The sequence below is a fragment of the Tachypleus tridentatus genome, chromosome 10, assembly GCF_004210375.1.
Source record: "Tachypleus tridentatus isolate NWPU-2018 chromosome 10, ASM421037v1, whole genome shotgun sequence".
NCBI lineage: Eukaryota > Metazoa > Arthropoda > Merostomata > Xiphosura > Limulidae > Tachypleus > Tachypleus tridentatus.
Genome location: NC_134834.1, coordinates 148,370,021 through 148,390,170, shown reverse-complemented (window position 1 = coordinate 148,390,170; position 20,150 = coordinate 148,370,021). Strand labels below are relative to the sequence as shown.

The following is a 20,150-nucleotide window of genomic DNA, read 5'->3' as shown; positions in this document are numbered from 1 at the left end:
AGAAGACAGAATGCAACTCCCTGCTAGCCATATAGTTTCTTTACTGAAACTCGAATGAAATGAATTTTTAAAAAGTTAGATCCCTGTCAGTGGGTTAAAGGTGTAAGAATTGAATATTTAGATATTTCTAAAGGTGTTTTGCCACATACATTTTATTAAGCATTTGGACAACCTGTAGGTTTTTTGAGCTTAGCATTTATGTATTATTATTTTATTTATAAAACAATTTGCTTCACTAAGTCTAAATTTCTATAAAATAATTCATTGATCTTTTTAGATAATATCAAAAATAATCCCAATCATTTCGAACTTTTGTTTACTATTAGCCCCCAGTGGCAAAGTCTGCGGACTTATAGAAACTGGATTTCGATACCCGTGAGGAGCAGAACACAGAGAGTCCATTGAAGCTACGTACTCAACTACAAACAGATTTTACCATTATCTAAAACCTGGCATGGCCTGGTGATGAGAGAACTGGATTCGCAATCTGCGAGTCGCGTATTCGATTTGCGTCACTAAACAAGACTGATAGACAGTATATCTCCACCACATTGATGGTTCCAATTACCTCCAAAACCTAGGGTACATTTTATATTCCTTATTATAGCCTGTACTCTGGCAATTCTCTTGATTTCTTAGCGTTTTCAATTTTTTTAAGTGCAATGTCAGTATACACGATTTTTCTTCTTGAAAGACTGACAAAATGAATAATAACTGGAGTGTTAAAAATTATAATACTCTTAATACTAATGTGTTATGAGTATTATAATTGAGTTTTGATATTAGCCATTTAATGATATAAAAGTTTAACTCATTGACTGCTTATTTGTCGTATAGGTTACAGTCCGTCTCAGGTTGATGAATGCGAATATGTTGTATCTAGTGTGTCTCACAAAAAAATCCGTGCGTGTTTAATTAAAGCAGCCACGTTTGTTTGTTTTGGAATTTCGCACAAAGCTACTCGAGGGCTATCTGTGCTAGCCGTCCCTAATTTAGCAGTGTAAGACTAGAGGGAAGGCACCTAGTCATCACCACCCACCGCCAACTCTTGGGCTACTCTTTTACCAACGAATAGTGGGATTGACCGTAACATTATAATGCCCCCACGGCTGGGAGGGCGAGCATGTTTGGTGCGATGCGGGCGCGAACCCGCGACCCTCGGATTACGAGTCGCACGCCTTACGCGCTTGGCTATGCCAGGCCAAAGCAGCCACACTCAAAGGATTAAATTTCAAGAAAAAATATCTAAGTCTTTTATTCTACTTATACAGTTTAAAGAACTTGGGTTACTGTTATTTAAAATCAGTTTGGTAATCTATGATGTTCATAGGCTCTTGATAAAGGCATAAGCCTAAATGTCAGATACAAGTAATCCAACATTTTTTTTCTGAAGTTGTTTGTCGTTTTCACATAATGATAAAGCAAATAACAGATTTAAACCAGTATAGTTATGATGATATTGTACCAAACCATATGAATGTAAAGGGCAATCTTTATATCAGTGATTTTATGCCCTTACATCTCGATAAACAAACAATAATTTCTAACAAACAAAGTACATCTTTAACAGCAATAACACAAGCCTGTGAATTTTTAAACTTCATAAAAGTTGTTTTGGTTTTAATAACGAATTTTCCACAATTCAGCTACGCAGACTTTGAAAGTAATATTAATTTTTTGTATGATGGAGAAAAATGGACGAAAACCTGTGCAGGGCAATGTAATTCGTAAAATTTGATTACTAGTAAAATAAAATCTGAGAAAATAACATTCAGAACAAAAATAGCCAATTGTATCTATTCAGTATGAGATGTGATTATATGGTTTTAAAATTCGTATAATTTTATTATAGATTATCAGAAGAGTGTACAGTGATAATGGTCCAGTTTGATTGTTATATGTTTGAAAGATAAACTATTTAATTTTTCATTTAATTTTATAAATACAACTCAATTTTTTTCATTTCCTGTAATATTTCCTTCTGAAGATTATCAGTATATATTAAATCTGATATTAGGGAGAGAAGGAAAACCAGTGAAGAAATAACTGTTCTTCTTGGATGGTACGATTAGTTGCAGAATGCTGTACAATTGTTAAGGGGCCTTTTCAAGACTAACGCTTACCAATTTGGCCTCAGCTTATTGCATGTTTACACAATTGAAGAAGACCACATACTAGAGTAACAGCAATTAATAGATGGGAAACCATACAGATACTAGGTTATTTGGTAACAAGGATACACAGACAGCATTTGTTTCCATTGAATATTTAAGAAAAGAAAATCCTTACATGATGTTTGTTTTTAAAAATCAAGAGGCTGGTAAATTCATAACTAATATCATGTTCACCAAGCTGTCATTTCCCTAAAAAACTTTTTTAAGAATCGAATTTCATTCTAGATGTTTGTGATAATGTTCAGCTAACTTCTAATAGTAGATATTTTATTTGTACAATATTTTCTGATTTCTCATTATATACAATTAAAATACTACCACCTTGTGTTTATGAAGTGAAACTATCATAAAAATGGAAATAATCAATGGTTAATCTTCAAAGCCATTAAACTGATTATGCTGTTTAGCTTCTTTTTTTTCCTCACAAAACTAGATGTGGTAAAAGAAAATAATAATACTAATTTGTACCTTAAACAACCTGGTATGTATCTTTAGAGACATTCTTTTTGAGAAAAGTATTTTAATAACCATTTTCCTAAAGATATATCACAAATAACTCAATTATTTCCTCATGCTTCCAGGAAAACAAAGTTATGTGTACATTCTAAAATCATAAGTCATTGATTATGAATACAAGTTTTTCTTTTGAATGTATAACAAATAATATCACTATTAAGTGTTTTTTCAAGACCACCAATTGCAATAACATGCAACACTAATTATCTGACTACTCTTGTCTGACTGAAAAGTGAAAATTAAAATGTTCCTCTTAAAGCACATCGACAGTTCCAATTTGTGAAGTTCATTAGGGAGACAATGGGTCATGAACCATGAACCTGAAGGTTCACAGATCAAGAAAGATAACCATTAGGCTGTGCCAAGCACTATTGTGTGTGATACTCTAAGCCCAGCATTACTGATGACAGCATATAACAACCCTAAAACTTATGAAGTAAACAGAATAATAAATTTCATTAAAACAACATGTTTTAAATAAAAATGTACATTAATGTGTAAAGCAGACGTACATGTTATAAGAGATAGTTTAGAGATAAATGTTATTCAAGTCATATTTTTCACTAAGCTATGAGTGTTTTCATAAAGACATTTTAATAAGATACTAAAATATCTTGGAAGGTACATTTCTTTCTTTTTTCTTAAAGTTGTTGCTGAGTTTTTTGTAATGGCCACTTACTATCCCAGAATTCAACTCCAAACCCAGTAATAATGAACAAACATTCCTACAAACTAAGAAAAAAAACGTTAATCAACTAACTGTTCCTGAAAATAATTTTGTATTAACTGCCACAGAAAAATCTGTCCTTGATTGTGAGACAGTCAAACTGTTGTACTGTGAGAATATCCCTACAATTTTCTGAATTATTCCATCTTCTGCCCTGAGCAACTAGCATAGCACTGGTTAAGGACACATTTTTAACAATAATAATCCTACACTAACTACCAAAACATTTTCCTTAGTAAATCAGGCACGTGTTAATCTGAGATAGAGCCCTAGATTTTTAAGATGGTGAGTCAGATTTGTGTCTTTGTCATATCACAAAATATCTCTTTAACTCGGGTGGAATAAGTTACACATCACAACCTTTTTGCAAAGTGATATTCGAAATATAATTAGATGACAATATGTTACAGCATAGGTTATACATTACTACTTAACACAAGTTATAACTTTAAAAAAAACAAACACGTGAATAAATTCTCACATCTATGCATCAAATGAGGCTTCTTACCCCAAATTGCCTACTTTAGATTTTCTTCTAGTACTATACATCTTTCTAACCTACCGAGGAATTTTACACTTATTTGATCAATATCTTGGAGCTAAACAATAAATCCTGTTTTTAAAACAAACAAAAAATGTCACAAGTTTTCCAACATTTGCTTTTGGCCTATTTCTAAAAAGTTAAAATACAATATTTCAATTTATTTAATGCAGCAGGTCCTGAAGTCATTGAGATAAATGGTTTGAGCAGTAAGTCATAATTTTGTTTATTTGCTAGTGTCTGAACACCGTTTTATCAAGTATGTGAATTATTTAACTATTTCTAACTCAAACTATTTCTAAAGTTGAATAAATTGTACTAATTTTATAATATTCCATTTTGCATTCTAAATTGCATTTTTTAATTTTTTTTAAATAACTGTTGAAGCTCCACTGTTGTTATAAAAGTTAGACCTAGAGATTGTTGTGAGTTCTATAGTATCATGTAAAAAAACACAACAGACAAGATTTCAGAGTAAGTACTAATTTCCTTGATTTTTGCATATTTTTGTTTATCATTGTAAGTGAGTAAAGTATAAAAAAATAGAAACTTATTAAGTTAGATAAAAAAACTTGGATGAAATTAATTAAATAATATACTTTGTAGCATGCGCTTAGGACATAAGGCCTGTTTGTGTAATTCAGTCATGATGCTAATGTTAACCATTAGTAATAAAAGATGAAATGCAACTGTAACATAGTAAAACTAAATGAGAAATCTATATTGGTTTTTGCTGCAGAAACAATGAGCATGTAATTGTTTATTACAGTGTTAAGTAATCATAGAAAAAAAAAGTAACTTTCTTAATCTTTGTCACTTAGTGGTTACGAGGCCAAACAGACTCAACAGATAATGGCTTCACTAATTTTGACAAATCTTTAGAATAAATACTTTATTAAAAGTTCTAATTTGTTGTGTACAACAAACTTCTATATTTTAATATAAAAAGCATACCAAGTTTCCTTACAACAGTTAATATTTACTTCCTTGTATATTACACTACTACTTCCAATGCTTATGCTTATTTTACTTGGTGTTGTAATCTGAAGGCTGATTCACTATTTTAGAGGAAGAAACCTACCAAATTTTTCTTTAGTACAAAAGGTACTTTATGCTATAGCATGATTTACTTTGCCGTATGAGGGACATAAATGTAATCTCTACTTTAGTATTCCTAGAAATATTCCTGCATTTTCAGTTTATCCTTCTTTCTAATTCTATTGTTTAAGCTTTACTACTAGGTAAATAAAAGTGTGTAGTCATACTGTGATGAAATAGTGTGCAAACTGTGTGGGGGGCAGCACAAAAAGGAGGCGCCATTAAAGAGTTTACGTAACAATGCTCTAATGGATGGCTAACTTCATCCAGTTTATGTAACAATGCTCTAATGGATGGCTAACTTCATCCAGTTTATGTAACAATGCTCTAATGGATGGCTAACTTCATCCAGTTTATGTAACAATGCTCTAATGGATGGCTAACTTCATCCAGTTTATGTAACAATGTTCTAATGGATGGCTAACTTCATCCAGTTTATGTAACAATGCTCTAATGAATGGCTAACTTCATTCAGTTTACGTAACAATGCTCTAATGGATGGCTAACTTCATCCAGTTTATGTAACAATGCTCTAATGGATGGCTAACTTCATCCAGTTTATGTAACAATGCTCTAATGGATGGCTAACTTCATCCAGTTTATGTAACAATGCTCTAATGAATGGCTAACTTAATTCAGTTTACGTAACAATGCTCTAATGGATGGCTAACTTCATCCATTTTATGTAACAATGCTCTAATGGATGGCTTACTTCATCCAGTTGAAACTGAAATTTTCGAGGGGGGTTCGATTTTTATGTTGTTTTTTTTAAGTATAAGCCATGCTATTAAAAATTTACCCACACTACGCACAACATTATACATCAACTTTATGTATTTTGTTTCTGACTTCCTCGTTCATTTGCGGTATTTAAATAACATTAAAAGTAGTGTCATATTAGCACTATGTTTGATTTTAGACTAATTTCGCAAATATCAGTATCTATACATTACAATATTTATATATTTTGTACATTTTTAGTTTCTAGTCAAGGGCAAGTCCACATAGTGGACTATCTGTACTGTACAAACACTGGTATTGAAACATAATTTATAGCATTATAAGCTTTAGATTTGCCATTGGGAGCTGCTTTTTTTAATCAAATAATTAATTTGATTATTTTAATTTGTGCGTGTATTATTTAATAAAAGAAAATATTTCCATCCAAGAACATTTGATGTGTGTGCGTATATTTAACAGCAAAGCTACATTGGATTGGAATATATGCTGTGTCCACCAAGTAGATTCAGACTCCTAACTTTAGCATTATAATCTGTACACTTACCACTGCTCTAACTAGGCACTTCTATGTATAAAACTTTTCGTTTTTTTAAGGATGGTCATATCTTTAAAAAAGTGTGTGTTCAGATTAGAAACCGAGACTCAGTTAATCCTACACAGGTTTTACTGTTAAATGTATCAGGAATTAGTTCAACTTATGACATCCAGATATCAGACAGATTGAAGAGCTAACTTTTTACATTGCCATGATGCCTAACACACTTTAATAGAAGACTAATCTATTGACGTAGGAGTGGCAAGAGAGACAACAAATAACCACGGAGTCAACAGAATCACAATCTAGTATGCATTTAAGAAAATCATGTCTTTGTAGGATTTAATAATTGTATGTAAAATGGGTAACTTGGGCTTGTTGTTTATAAAATATTCTTGTTTTGTTTTAATTACATACATCATGATGCCTGGCATACTGTACGTTTTTTGTTATTTTCTGCCACAAGCTCAGACAGCTTCTGCATACATGTGCACTTAAAGACCAGATCAAAATGTTTTCTATAAGGTTAGCATTTCCTGGTGGTATTCAAGCAACCTTATAGGCTTGTTCATATCACTAGTTCAAAGACAAAGAAATAAAATCATTAGAAAAATTGTTTGTATAGATGAAGACCCATTTCTGCACAAAATTATGATGCTCTTTTGTTGTTTTAATTTTGTTCCGGCTTCCATGACTACTTGTTCCATATATCAGAGGGGATTTTGTTTGGTTATTTGGAGAATGCTTCCCAAGTACATCTGTTAGGATTTTAAGCACTGGCTTCATTATCATCAGGAGAAATTATCCTACTATATAATTCATTTGTTTGACTCATTTTGCTTTTCATATTAAAAGTAGCCAGATTGGATTGCTACAAAAGTTACATCATGAACAAACCTGTGTTATACATATTAAAATAAACATCAAACAAGGGTTAAATGTGTTCGGATTTTATCTTAATGAAACCAAACAAAGCACATTATTAGAACAATAATTAGAAATGCAGTAAAAATAATTTCAAAACAACACAAATGGATAAAACTGGTTCCCACAAAGAGGATTTCTCAAGTGTGGTGCTGATTATATAAAAAAAACAGCTAGATGCATAATATTAATTAATTTTACCTGATATGAAATTTCTTTGGTGTTTAACATTTACCGTGTCAATAATAATACTGTATATGATACCAGAACTAAATGGCCAGGTCTGAGACCCCTTTAAGCTTAATTAGAACTGCTAATCCCAAAGAGAGAAATAGCATCACTAGCTACAATTTGTGCAATAATTTATAATAGTATAGCAATTTTGACTCGCATATACAATGCTAAGTGCATCTTACTGGCTGTTTCTAGATTTATTATTTCCTTTTAATTCTGTAAATTTTATTCCACCAGTACCTCACTTCACGATGAAGAGAAACCTACTTGAAGTCAAAATGTATCTCAGGATGGCTGGTATGGGTATTAAGACTTTTACTAATAAAGCAGAGAACAACGTTTCGACCTTCTTAGTTAACCTGAAGATGAACTAAGAAGGTCCAAATGTTGTTCTCTGCTTTATTAGTAAAAGTCTTAATACCAGCTGTCCTGAGATACATTAATACCTCATGATATTGTTTGTGTATGTTATTAATTTTGAATATTAGCATTTATAATGAAAGTTATTTGCATTTTCAGTTCATTATATCATTCAACATGAATCCAAGTATGTGAATGGCACTAAATGTTGATTATTTGATTCTCCACATGTGGTATGGTGTGCTATACAAGGTGTAGGGCTGGTACACTTAGAGCAGTCACACTCAGTTGGTTAAGTTACACAGAATGAGTTATAACCTCTTACACTAGTGTCCAAGGTATTAATTTAGTATTGTACCAATATGATTTATTACAACTCTTGTTTAGAATATATAAAAGGATTGCATTTTTTTTTTTGTGCATGAACCTGAGGTCAGATGAACAAAGTTCTGTCATCCCAACAATATTTTATTTCTTCTGCCTCATTTACACTTCTGTGTAGAATATTCTTATGTGATACAGAACCTTACATCAGCCTATAAAAAAGGTTGAATGTTTATTTCCAATACTGCACAGGGAAGGCTGAGATCAAATGCTGTTACCACTTCAGGATGAAGAACTCCAAGTTTCCCGATGTTTTTCCCTCTTAAAACAACGTTAGCACAGCGTCCCGGAAAGAAAGCAGGATCTACCAGAAAAAGCCAAACATTCCAAGTTCCAATGCAAATTGAAGAAGTAATAACAGAAAATGTTACACATTTTATACACACGAAATGTTTCACACTTGATATTTGCACATAATGTTACAGCAAACAGTTACCAGAAGATTTGGATGTCAAATGTAGCTACTCTGTCTTAACTCTCTTCATGTCACCTTGGGCTCAATCTCCCTTTTATAGTCATATTTTACACTAACAAAGAAATAGCGTTTTTTGGATTACCTACCTTCAGCAGTTTGAATGAAGTAGCCATCCTTTTCTTTGCCATAACAGATTTCTAGAAGCTGCATGATTCTGTCCAACAAACCATGTATAATCTCAAACCCAGGGGACTTGTTGTAATTAACAGCACATAGCCGCCGCTCATTGTGAGCACCTACATCTGAAAGTGAATGCACAGAAACTTCATTATTATTTTATGTATTTATTAACATATAATTCAGTGCAGGACTTTTGTGAAGTTATGTAATTTGTTCTATTTTTATCAAATATGCATTTAAGAATATGATTAAATTATAACCAGTTTACCTTAAAAGGAAACTGAAATTCTTTTTACTGCAGTAATATGCACATTTTTAAATGTAGCTTTGTTAACAGTTAGAAATGGAGGACATTTGTTTGTATCCAGAACAGAAGATGGGTAATCTTTGTCAAATAAATAACTAACACTGATGATAATTAACTGGTTTATACAATCACAATAACTACCTGTGATTTAATTACTGGATCAAACAATGACAATAACTAACAGTAGTCTAATTAAACAATAACAATCTGTTATTTAATTAACAGATCAAACAATCACAATAACAAACTATGATTTAATTAATGGGTCAAACATTCATAATAACTAACTGTGGTTTAATTAACAGGTCAAATAATCACAATAACTAACACTGGTTTAATCATGAATCAAACTGCCAACCTTCTATCACATCTAATTATGTGTCCAAATCTTAAATTTCTCACATGTTTAACAGTTGTCATTTTAACTTTGCAAGTTTATATTTATTTATCAACAGTTTACTTTCTGTGTAGCTCATTTTTATGTTTCTGTTATGTTTTTAAATGATTTCAGCAGCCATTCACATTTCCACCAAACAGAACTGACCTTCCATAATACTTTTTTACTTATATATATATATATATATTGATTTTGAAGACTTCCAGTTTATTGGCCTGGCATGGCCAGGTGGTTTGGGGCACTCAACTTGCAGTCTTTGTCTTTTCAGCTGTGAGGGCATTATAACATGACGATTAGTCCCATTATATATTTGTAAAAGTTTAGCCCAAAAGTTGACAGTGGGTGGTGCTAACTAGTTGCCTTCCCTCTAGTCTTTCACTGCTAACTTAGGGATGGCTAGTGCAGATTGCCTTAATGCAGCTTTGTGTGAAATTCAAACTAAATCCATCTACTATGTTTAATAAGCAAGAAATTGTTACCCTATTTTCATCATTTTAAATGCTACGTATAATCTAGAAATTAGATAACAGTTATGCTAAAATTAATATCTTAAAAAAAGTGAATACAACATAAAATGTGATTACTATGGACGATAAACCAAATACAACTGTTAATATTTCTAAATATGACATGAAAAACAAAAACTTTGTTTGTCACTATTAATTATAATAGTCAAAAGATACTATGTTAAGCCTACTATATTTTTGTAACAGTACATCATTACTCTAGTTCCTTAAGAGTTTTCAGAAATTAGAAGAGCATATAAAAATAATATTTTAACCACCCTACATCCTTCATATTCATTGCCAGTGACACATTTGCTCAAGCCAGAACTTTACAGGCCAGCTGGGATTCAAGAAACACAGTAGTGGTTGGAACACTACTTATATAAACTATATGTTACAACAATTGTTGTGGTGTAAACACCTGTTATAAGCTAGTAAAGCAAAGTTACAATAAATTATGTCATGAAACATTACACTAGCCTAATTATATTTTAATATAATTCCATAAAGAGTTTCAAGACATAGAAAAGTGTATGTTACAACTATATTTTTTTCATTCAAGGCTTAGTGTCTAACTACACCAAAAAGATTTTTATCACAAACCAAACCAGCATTCAGTAAAACAGAGAGAAAATATTTATTTATGGGACTTTTCAAAACTCTGAACCAAAAAACTTTGAGAACAGTGGTTTAATATGATAGAAACAACATGATAAAATACTGGATATTTCAGAAGGATAAGCTAGTCTGTATTCTTATCCCCTTAAACTATCTTGGACTACTTATGGAACAACTCTAATCTTTGGTTAAAAATCAGTCAGTTTGTTAAACTGAAGTTTGAAAAACATATATCATGAGCCAATCCTATCAAGACAGATTATCCATTAGGAGTAATGACTTAGTGTTATGTTTACTTCAGTATTTACCCATTTACAATTTATATTGATGGTTTACAACTTCTCTACCTTGTAAAATCTTTTTAAAACTTTTCCTTTTAACCCTTTTGCAATGGGCTTGGTATAATATACACAAGTTAATCTACGCATTTACACTAATAACGTTTGATACAGCACGTCTATCTTCACAAAATTTGGTTGAGTTTTTTTTTTTTTACACAAAGAATAAGTTTTTTATTGAAATATTTTTACTAAAGATTTGTTTGTGAAAGTAGAGCATGTTTTGTTTCTAGTCTGAGTACAAAGTGGTTTCATATTATGGTTAAGAAAAGTATTCTTCATCCCAAAAATCTTGGATATTATTTGCATAATCTCATACCTCCTAAACACATTTCAAACGTTTGTTCTCAGTAATACTTCATATTTTATGTTACTTTCTATACTCTAACCATGTGGGATCTGTCACTTGACCAAACTCAGAAACAATCATAGAAATGTTAAGATATTAATATAAATTATGCTTTTTTCATGATAAAATGAGTACATATTATAACACAAAAATACAATTGTTTGTTTAAGTAGCTTAAGTCTCACAACACTATATATAATTATATATTTATTATTTTTTATTATACTAACCTTCCGGTCATACCCAGCTAATATTACACAACTTGCATTGATGTGTGGCACTCGTTATGTGTGCAGTAATATAAAACTGACCTTTGGTCTTCTCTATCTTGGCTGTATTTTAGTGAACTAGCATTTTGTAATATGTAGTCACATTTCAATTATTAAACATATAAATATGTACATAGATTGTTACCATTTAGAAATAAATTATTAAACTTAATTTTCCTGAAATATAGTACAATAAATTTAGAAGTAAAGCAAACAAGTACCTTTTCTCACTATGACATTTGAACTTGGTTGCTGTTAGATATAGGTTGTTAATCCTTTTAAAATTTTGCACATGGAAGATATCAAACAAAATTGTTTTTAGGTTTTATACAGTTGAATAACCAAAAAATCATAAATAGCTACACTGATACCACAGAATTCCACTATAATTTATTTAGCTTAGTAACCGAGATGTACTGGGATTTTAAAAAATATAAACATCTGAGGAGATTAAAGACAAAAAAAAACACACTACCCCATTGAAATACTGTTTCAAAAGAATGCGGTAACCTTTTCAAAGATGGCTGAAAAAACCACTAAGGGGACATTCTAAGCTGTGTATTGGTTATTCGTGTCATATATTATATTAAGAGTATATAAGGGACCATTTCCAAGATTGAAAGTGGTGAATGAAGCCATTGTGTTTGATTCAGTAAATAAGCCACATTTCAATAAAATAAAAAGATGAGGTTCTTTTTTTATTCTAACTTGTCAATATTAGTAATTTGAGTTCCTAATTTGTATAAACTTATAGACTTAGTAATCAGACATCACAAACATCTAATTTTAAACAGTGTTACATTCAACATACTGTGACTCACTAAAATCTATACTTAAATGTGTTCTTTTAATATTTACTTGCAAATTAAGAAATTAACTCATACATAATATTAAAGTTTGAATTACAATCTATTTGATTCAAAATTTATTGATGTAAATTTATAAATTAGAAGTTTAATAAAATTTTGAATGGAAATCAATATGCCCAATGGCATGGCCTTTGACACGAGCCATCACGAAAGGATTGATTTATCAGTAACCCTGGAAGAGAATTGTTCCAAGATAAGGTAATATGTATGAAGATAGTCCATCCTACAATATCTTAACTGGCTTATCCACCTGGCTGAAGATATTTTAATTTCCTCAAATACCCAAGTCTTTATACAGGGTGTTCGGAAAGTCACTGTGCAGTTTTGTAATCATATTTTATTCAGTCTATTTCAAGCTAGCAACTGATAGCGGTGTTTAGAAACAAAATAAGAAGGATCCAAGCCTGTATTGATGCCAATGGGGGTCACTTTCAACGTTGTTTATAATTGTCATTCATATTTACCTCCTGTATTCTATATTGAAACATGTATGTTAATAAATATATAAGTGCACAATGACTTTCTGAACACCCTGTATTTTGCCCACCAGTTACTTCATTAAAGCCTAAAGTATCTTAAAATTTGTCAAATCAGTAATGATAAGCATTGTTATCAACTGTAAGTAAATTTTAACAAAAAATTTTTCTTCAATGGATTAAACGAAGCATGTAATGAAATTACATAAACATTTATGTTTCACAATGCTTTTCTTGGTATCATTGCTTCAACAAGGAAATCCTCAATTTCATAAATAAACTGAAATAAAAAAAAGGTCCATGCAAATTCAGCTACGTTTGCAGTTCTGATTGTATAGTGTGAATCAGACCACACAACAAAAAATTTTATAGCTGGTACTTTCGGAGATAGAGAACCAATTGCAGAGTGGTTTAAAGTAATGACTGGATTAATTGGGAGATGTTTCAATCTGCTTCCATTAAAAAAAGCAATAAAAGCTATTAGGTGAATTCCAATTCATCTAGAGGACAAATGCTTTAAAACATTTAGGCACAACAAAAAAAACATTAATCCTAGAAAACTCAAATCTGGTTATCTTTTGTATATCAGACTGACTGAAAATGGTTAACTTAAAGCATCAGACACAATAGAAGTTTTACCTCTGGTGTTGTCTTTTAAAACCACATCAGATATTTCAAACAACTTCAAAGGTAGAGGCATCTTCTTGTTGGCCTGAAGAGTCTTCAATAGTCCTGACACAAGAGTTGTTCGAGCAACCTGTAGTTTGTGGACACAAGAATGGTGTCATAACTTCAAAGAATACTTTCCTACTTGTAATACAAAACAGGCATTTGCAATGAAAAAGGATTAAAATTATTAAAACGAAAGGTTTCAATCATGGGAAGTGAGCAAAATATGAGTAATATTTAAGGCAAATAGTTCTTCAGCCAATTATTAAGAAACAAATGTGTCATTGTTTTTTTAATCGGTCATAATATGAACTTCATGTAATTATAATATATACGTGCAAGTCTAGTGAGACTCCTCTATTTGGATGCTTGATAGTAAATCAACCCATTGACTTCCTGACCACAAGAACAGAGTAATATAAAGCTTCATATTCATTGTTAAAGAGCTCCATGAATAAAAGAAGACAGGGATAATTTGTACTATTAGATGATTCAGTTGAATAAAGCATTGGCCCTGTTACTTAAAGGTCCTAGGTTCAAGAGCAAATCCCAATTTTTCTTTACTCATTGGCTTTCATGCTTACACTAATGTTTCTTAGACTCTATTTTAAAGTTTTTTCGACATATTCCTGATCAATATATGATCTCTCGATCAGGACCCTGTTGAAAAAGCTTTAAGTAATAATACTTCCTGTTTGGATTACAAAAAAAAAATTTTCTTGAAACTCTTAACTGACACCCTGTATAAGATAACAATCCAATATTTCTAATTATTTACACAGACAACACTGTATAGAACAATGAGCTAACATTTTAATTCTTTATTACATACAGTGCTAAGTAGGAGCTAAACCTAACACATCTCATAAGATATACAAGGTATTTAATAAATAATATTACGCTGTTTTATATCTCACCTGGAAAAATAAAAACATTTACCTGGAATTCTATGGTTTTAGGGTTAGCAATGTGAACAGCTTCCGATGTTCCATTTGTTCTTCTCAACTTGTCTGAAATATCTTCTTTAGAGCACTAGAGAATCAATTATAACCGTTAACTTGTGATAAACACCAAATCACTTTTATCAAATAAAGTTACTTTACCAGGAGAAAATTTTCTGAACAAATTGCAACCCACATTTTTTCTCTTTCAGCTATTTTAAGTTTTTATTTCCAGATAATGCATAGTTCATATACTTATCAATCTCAGAATTAAAGAGCATCTCAAGGACTATAATGTCCATTTTAAGAATCTTTACTGTATGCATAATTCTTCACAAATCCAAGACAATTATAGTAAAATTGATACCCCCATAAAATATTTATTTAGTATTATTGTCAATCATGCAGGCAACAGTATTGCAATCAGGTCCGTGTGTGTCTGTCAGTGTTTCCATGTGCAAATATCAAACACTAATAGACTGACGAACATTCAAGTTTTACTTTCCATGTGCATATATTGAAAATTAATAAAGTGACATACATTAAAATTTTACTTTGTGTGTGTGTGTATATATCATTTACTGTCTTGCCAATGCCAAATATCTGAGTTTGTATCTTTCTTATTAACGTGGATTTCACTTCAATAGATAACTTTATATCTTTCTTGTACATGATGCAATAAACTTTATTGATATTTAGATGTTACTAACACACACCACATCTGAGCACAATTATACCATACTATATGGCCCAGTAATCAAGTAAGATTAACAAATAAGTTCAAACAGAAAAAGATTCAATCACTAGATGTGTATTTTAAAAATATTGCTATGCCCTCTAGAATTAATTGAAAAAAAAATTTCCACAGATATATCAACTTGATAACATTAGGAATATAGCAAGAAATGTACCCCTTTAACTGTGATGCACACACACACAGTGGTAGGGATACATCATCAATTTTTTACCTGATCGATAGATTTAAATAATTGTCTATAGTAAAATTAAAACAGTCCTTCAACTTTTAATTACAACAGCAGAAATACTACAAAGTACTTCTGTTGGAGACAACTGTACAAGTCTAAACTGTGTACATTTAAGAAGATTACACCAGCAACAAAATTATTTTTCTATTTTTTTAAGTCAAAATTTTCAGTTAAAAGAACTTGGGCTTTCTGTGATGTAAAAAGAATTAACTGATTTGACCTACCAAGGTGAAAGTTAAAGCTTCGGTAAACCCACACTGTGACAACTCACCCCTGAGCTGGTCCGTTAGCTTGTTCAGTGGACACTCCATTGTAAAAAAAAAAAAAAATAACCTGTATCATTTAATGGAACCCATATTATAGATTAACTAACAATGAACATTTTCTCACCCTTTGAAGTCTCCAACTGAATTGACTGATATTCTTATAGTTACCTTCATTTTGTTTGTAACTTTACCCTTTAGGCACACTCGTTGTATGGTAGCCCAATAATAAATGCAACATCATTAGATATGCAAATTAAATTTGGATCACAAGGATATACTGAACTAGTTTAATATGTGTCTTAGACTATTAAAAGTGGTTTTAAAAATATACTTAATCTAATTAGATATGAACACAAACCTGAAAATACTATTTAAAAAAAAGGGTTAACTGTACTTTCCATGCACACTTGATATTGTGATGCATTTTTCAACAATTAATCATTGAATAGAAATTACATCATCAATAATCACAGAGGAAATTAATATTATTCATTAAAAGGTTACAGTATAACTCTATTAAAAAATAATAATCTTAGAAAACTTCCTGACAACAGTACTGGTACAATAACTTTGTTGTCTTAATTGTCAAAATCAACTAATTTTTAAAGTTCTGTTATTGAAAGAGAATACAAGTGACAAAAATTACAAAATAAACAACATGAAACACCTGTAAGATTTTCATGCAATAACTCACAAATTTAAGTTTGTTTGCAATATCAGTTCTTTTTCTTTACCGTGTCTCTCTTCATGATTTTATATTCCATACATTTTGTTGTTGTCAGTTGTTAGATAATACTACTTGATGCATACATTCTTTCTCTCATCATCCATACTTTATTACTAATTGAATGCCTAACAAATAATCGTGTTCTAAGTTTTACTTAATTAGTTATTTTGAATTAACATCATTACTGTAATTTCCTCTTTTTTTTCCATGATTTTTCTTATTATTTCCAACATGATCCAACTAATTAGTTTTAGTTGTGTTACTTCTCATTCCATTTTACCTTAAGCATGTTCTACAGCTTTCAAGCCACATGTTGTTTGTTCTTATAGCCAATCTCTTCTGAAAGCTATTTTCTCCTTATTAGAAACTCAAGAAAGTGTACTACCAGAAATGGTTTTCATTTTTGTCACTAAATGTATTTTAGTGTTTCACTTTATTTGTTTTCTTCAAGGCTTGTTGACTAGATAGTAATATACACAATGAAGTTTAGTTTTGGTTAAAAATTTAAAATGTGTATTCAATAGAATGTCATGTAGCTTAGGAATGAAACACTCTGCAAAGGCCAGCCAATTAAACTGTATTGACTGATTCAGTACACAAGAAAGGTGTTTTTTAATGTTTGTGGTGCAGATTAAGAAACAAATATATCGGATAAGAGGAATATAGTCAATTTCATCTCGGAGATTAGTCAATACTGAACTAAAGCTGTTAACCTGTAGATGACCAGGATGGTCAAAACGTTGTTTTCTGCTTTATTAGTAAAAGTGTTAACACCCATACCAGCCGTTCTGAAATACATAAAGCTGTCGTGATCGACTTCAATATATGTTTTTTATGCAACCAACCTTACAAACTAAATAATGTTTTCAAATAAAAACAAGAGCTGCAACAACAGTAATAATAATTTCATTTCTGTTGGTCGCATAAAAGATGAATTGATCTTGGTCTGACAGACTTGGTGTCACCACCTAGTGATGACTACATACGTTTCATTCATACAGGAAAACGTGGTCATTAAGTTCCATTGTACATTATGAATTTCCAGCAGTAAAATATAGAAGGATGGTATACCTGTTCAGCAATAGTGGCTGTGTGTGGTATGGACATCTTGATGTTGTTGTATCCATACGCAATTGCTACATCTTCCATGATGTCACATGAATGGATGATGTCGTGCCGTGTGGGAGGAACTGAAACTGAGATTTTAGATGTTTGACCCCCTTTTTTGCCTTCCACAATTGTAGAGTGAATCGACATTTTTTTAAGTAGTTCTACAACAGTAGTAGAGTTTTCACTAAAATCAATTAAGGAAAAAAACACAAAACAATTACCTATAAATATACATGTTAAAAAATAAAAAAAAATTAAAATGTATATTATTTTGCTGGAATAGTCTGCTGGAAAGTGTATTTTTAAAAATTAAAATTCACTTTTTCTTGTTTATTTTTTTCAAATGTTTAATTTCGGACCTAATTTTCTTTTACATAAATTGCACTCTTGAAAGAAGTGAATCAAAATATAACTGAGTTTTAAAGTTACATTTCTCTTCTCTTCACATTAGATTTATTCCTATTTTTTGGATCAGTTAAACCTAAAGCCAGTAGGTTAATACAACTGTTACACTGGTCAAGTAGAAACAGTGTTAAAAGTTCTATGTATGCAATGTGATACATCTATCTTCTGAAACATCAAACATGTTCTTGGGATATATAACAAAGATGAAATAAAATATATGTAAATATTCCTAACAGAAAATGAAAACTGAAACAAGGTGCAATTCAAATCCATGTCTCTATTATTAGAAAGATCCTCAAGCCAATTGTATTATACACTTTTTACTGCCAGAAACCTCAGTTTTCTATTCATTAATATCTACAAGTGGAAAATGATAAACTAAATACTCAGTAAAACAGTGTACTTACTTAATCCCTAAACGTTTATTTATTTCATTAACTGATACGACTGCCTGTTGGTAGATCAGCTCCTACAAGCATAAAACGATTATTTCAATTAGATGAACTGAAACATATCCACACGCATACAATTTTTTCTCCTTTAACTTCTATTTACACCAAATGTCTTGAAAGTAAATGACCAGTTTGCCATTTTTCTGTTTTCCAAATTTACAGTGCATGTGAAAAAGACAAGTTCAACAAAAAATATGTTATACTAAAGAAAACATGCAGAGACAACTAAAAACGTTTTTAGTGTGTTACCACAAGCGAAATGAACTCTGAACAAAGTTTAGTTTCAAGTTCCAAAACATTTGTTACGAGAAATTGTCAAAGATTTTATAGATCTAACTCTATATCAAAGAATAAGATTAATCAGATTGAATTCTGGAATTAACTTTTACTTAACTGATAATCGATATTTTATTACACCACTCTTTCGACCACATTACTTAATAAAAGGTTCATTTCATTTGTCTTAAAGTAACAGTTAACAATTACTTTTTTTTTCAACAATTATTAGATGAACTTGAATGAAAGTTTGCTTACTGGTCAAGTGATCAGTACAGAGAATTTCATTACAAGCCTAGTTTTGCAGTTGAACAACTATGCAATTCAAATTACCTTTGCTTCTATAGTAGTTAGTCACAAACAGTGACAGCAAAAAATATTCATTTAATTAAAACCTCTCGAGTTATTTTAGTGATACTCACTGGGAACACAGACTTTCTACCATTAGCTTGAGTAACTTCAACTCTTTCCACCCTAAGTATTTGTAAGTGGGGAAAAACAACAAAAACAGTTAACACATTGTAAAAAAAAAAGTTTTAGAGAGATCAAAACAAAAATCATTGCATATGTTTTCAACTTTTGGAAATCACAACTAAAATAAATATTATCTTTTTAGTGAAAAAAGAGAAAAAGAGAGATAGCTGACTTGAAAACTTGAAGGCATATAAAGATGTTCAAACTTTAAAGATATACATATTTAAAATAAAATAATAAATGTTCACGAGTTCCTATCTGCTTAAGAAACTTTTTCCTGTTTCAACTCCCTCATGTCTAGTTTAACAAATTCAAATTTAGAGCAAATCTGTTTGTCCACACACCTGAAAATAATGTGTTATTTTACAGCTTTTGATTTGTTATTTCTGTGGTTTCCAGTTAGAACTTACGTGAAAGGTTCCTTGCAGTACTGGCTAAACATACAAACAAGTGTGTCTAAAACCACCTTAGCTTTGTACAGATCTACTGCTGTGCATTCTATTAACACATTCTTGGTCTCAAGTGTAATTCTGGAATGGTCCCCTGGAACATATGGTACGTTTAGTTAACATTTTCACACCTACCAAAGATGGGTGGCAACCTACCTCAACAACAAAATTGTACCACCGAATATAATGAATTATAGAAAATAAACTCAATCTATTTCTCACATGTTAAAACAACATAAAATAATTCATAGTTAAAATTATTTAATAAATAAATTTTATGTAATTTTATATAAGAAATAATAAAATAGTATGCCATTTATGCCCTATAGAAGAAAAATGATTATATTTTAACAAAATAGCACTAACTTATCCTTGTAATTGCAAAACAAATATAGCTTTATTAACAATTAACCAACCACTGTTTCACAACCTATCCT

General features: G+C 30.9%; 1 protein-coding gene across 4 annotated transcripts in view; it reads right to left on the bottom strand.

Moving 5' to 3' along the window:
- Nucleotides 1-8,297: 8,297 nt before the first annotated feature.
- beta-PheRS (phenylalanine--tRNA ligase beta subunit) overlaps nt 8,298-20,150 on the bottom strand; it is a 50,418-nt gene continuing 38,565 nt past the window's right edge. For 3 of the 4 annotated variants that reach the window (XM_076464381.1, XM_076464384.1, XM_076464382.1), the window contains 9 exons: nt 19,675-19,807; nt 19,213-19,264; nt 18,470-18,531; nt 17,619-17,841; nt 15,779-15,859; nt 14,567-14,659; nt 13,598-13,715; nt 8,796-8,951; nt 8,298-8,538 (listed from right to left, as the gene is read on the bottom strand). In XM_076464381.1, coding sequence (XP_076320496.1) covers nt 8,387-8,538; nt 8,796-8,951; nt 13,598-13,715; nt 14,567-14,659; nt 15,779-15,859; nt 17,619-17,841; nt 18,470-18,531; nt 19,213-19,264; nt 19,675-19,807 — 1,070 coding nt within the window. In that variant the 3' untranslated portion in view covers nt 8,298-8,386. The remainder of the gene's footprint in view (nt 8,539-8,795; nt 8,952-13,597; nt 13,716-14,566; nt 14,660-15,778; nt 15,860-17,618; nt 17,842-18,469; nt 18,532-19,212; nt 19,265-19,674; nt 19,808-20,150) is intronic. The other variant, XM_076464383.1, reaches the window with a different exon arrangement.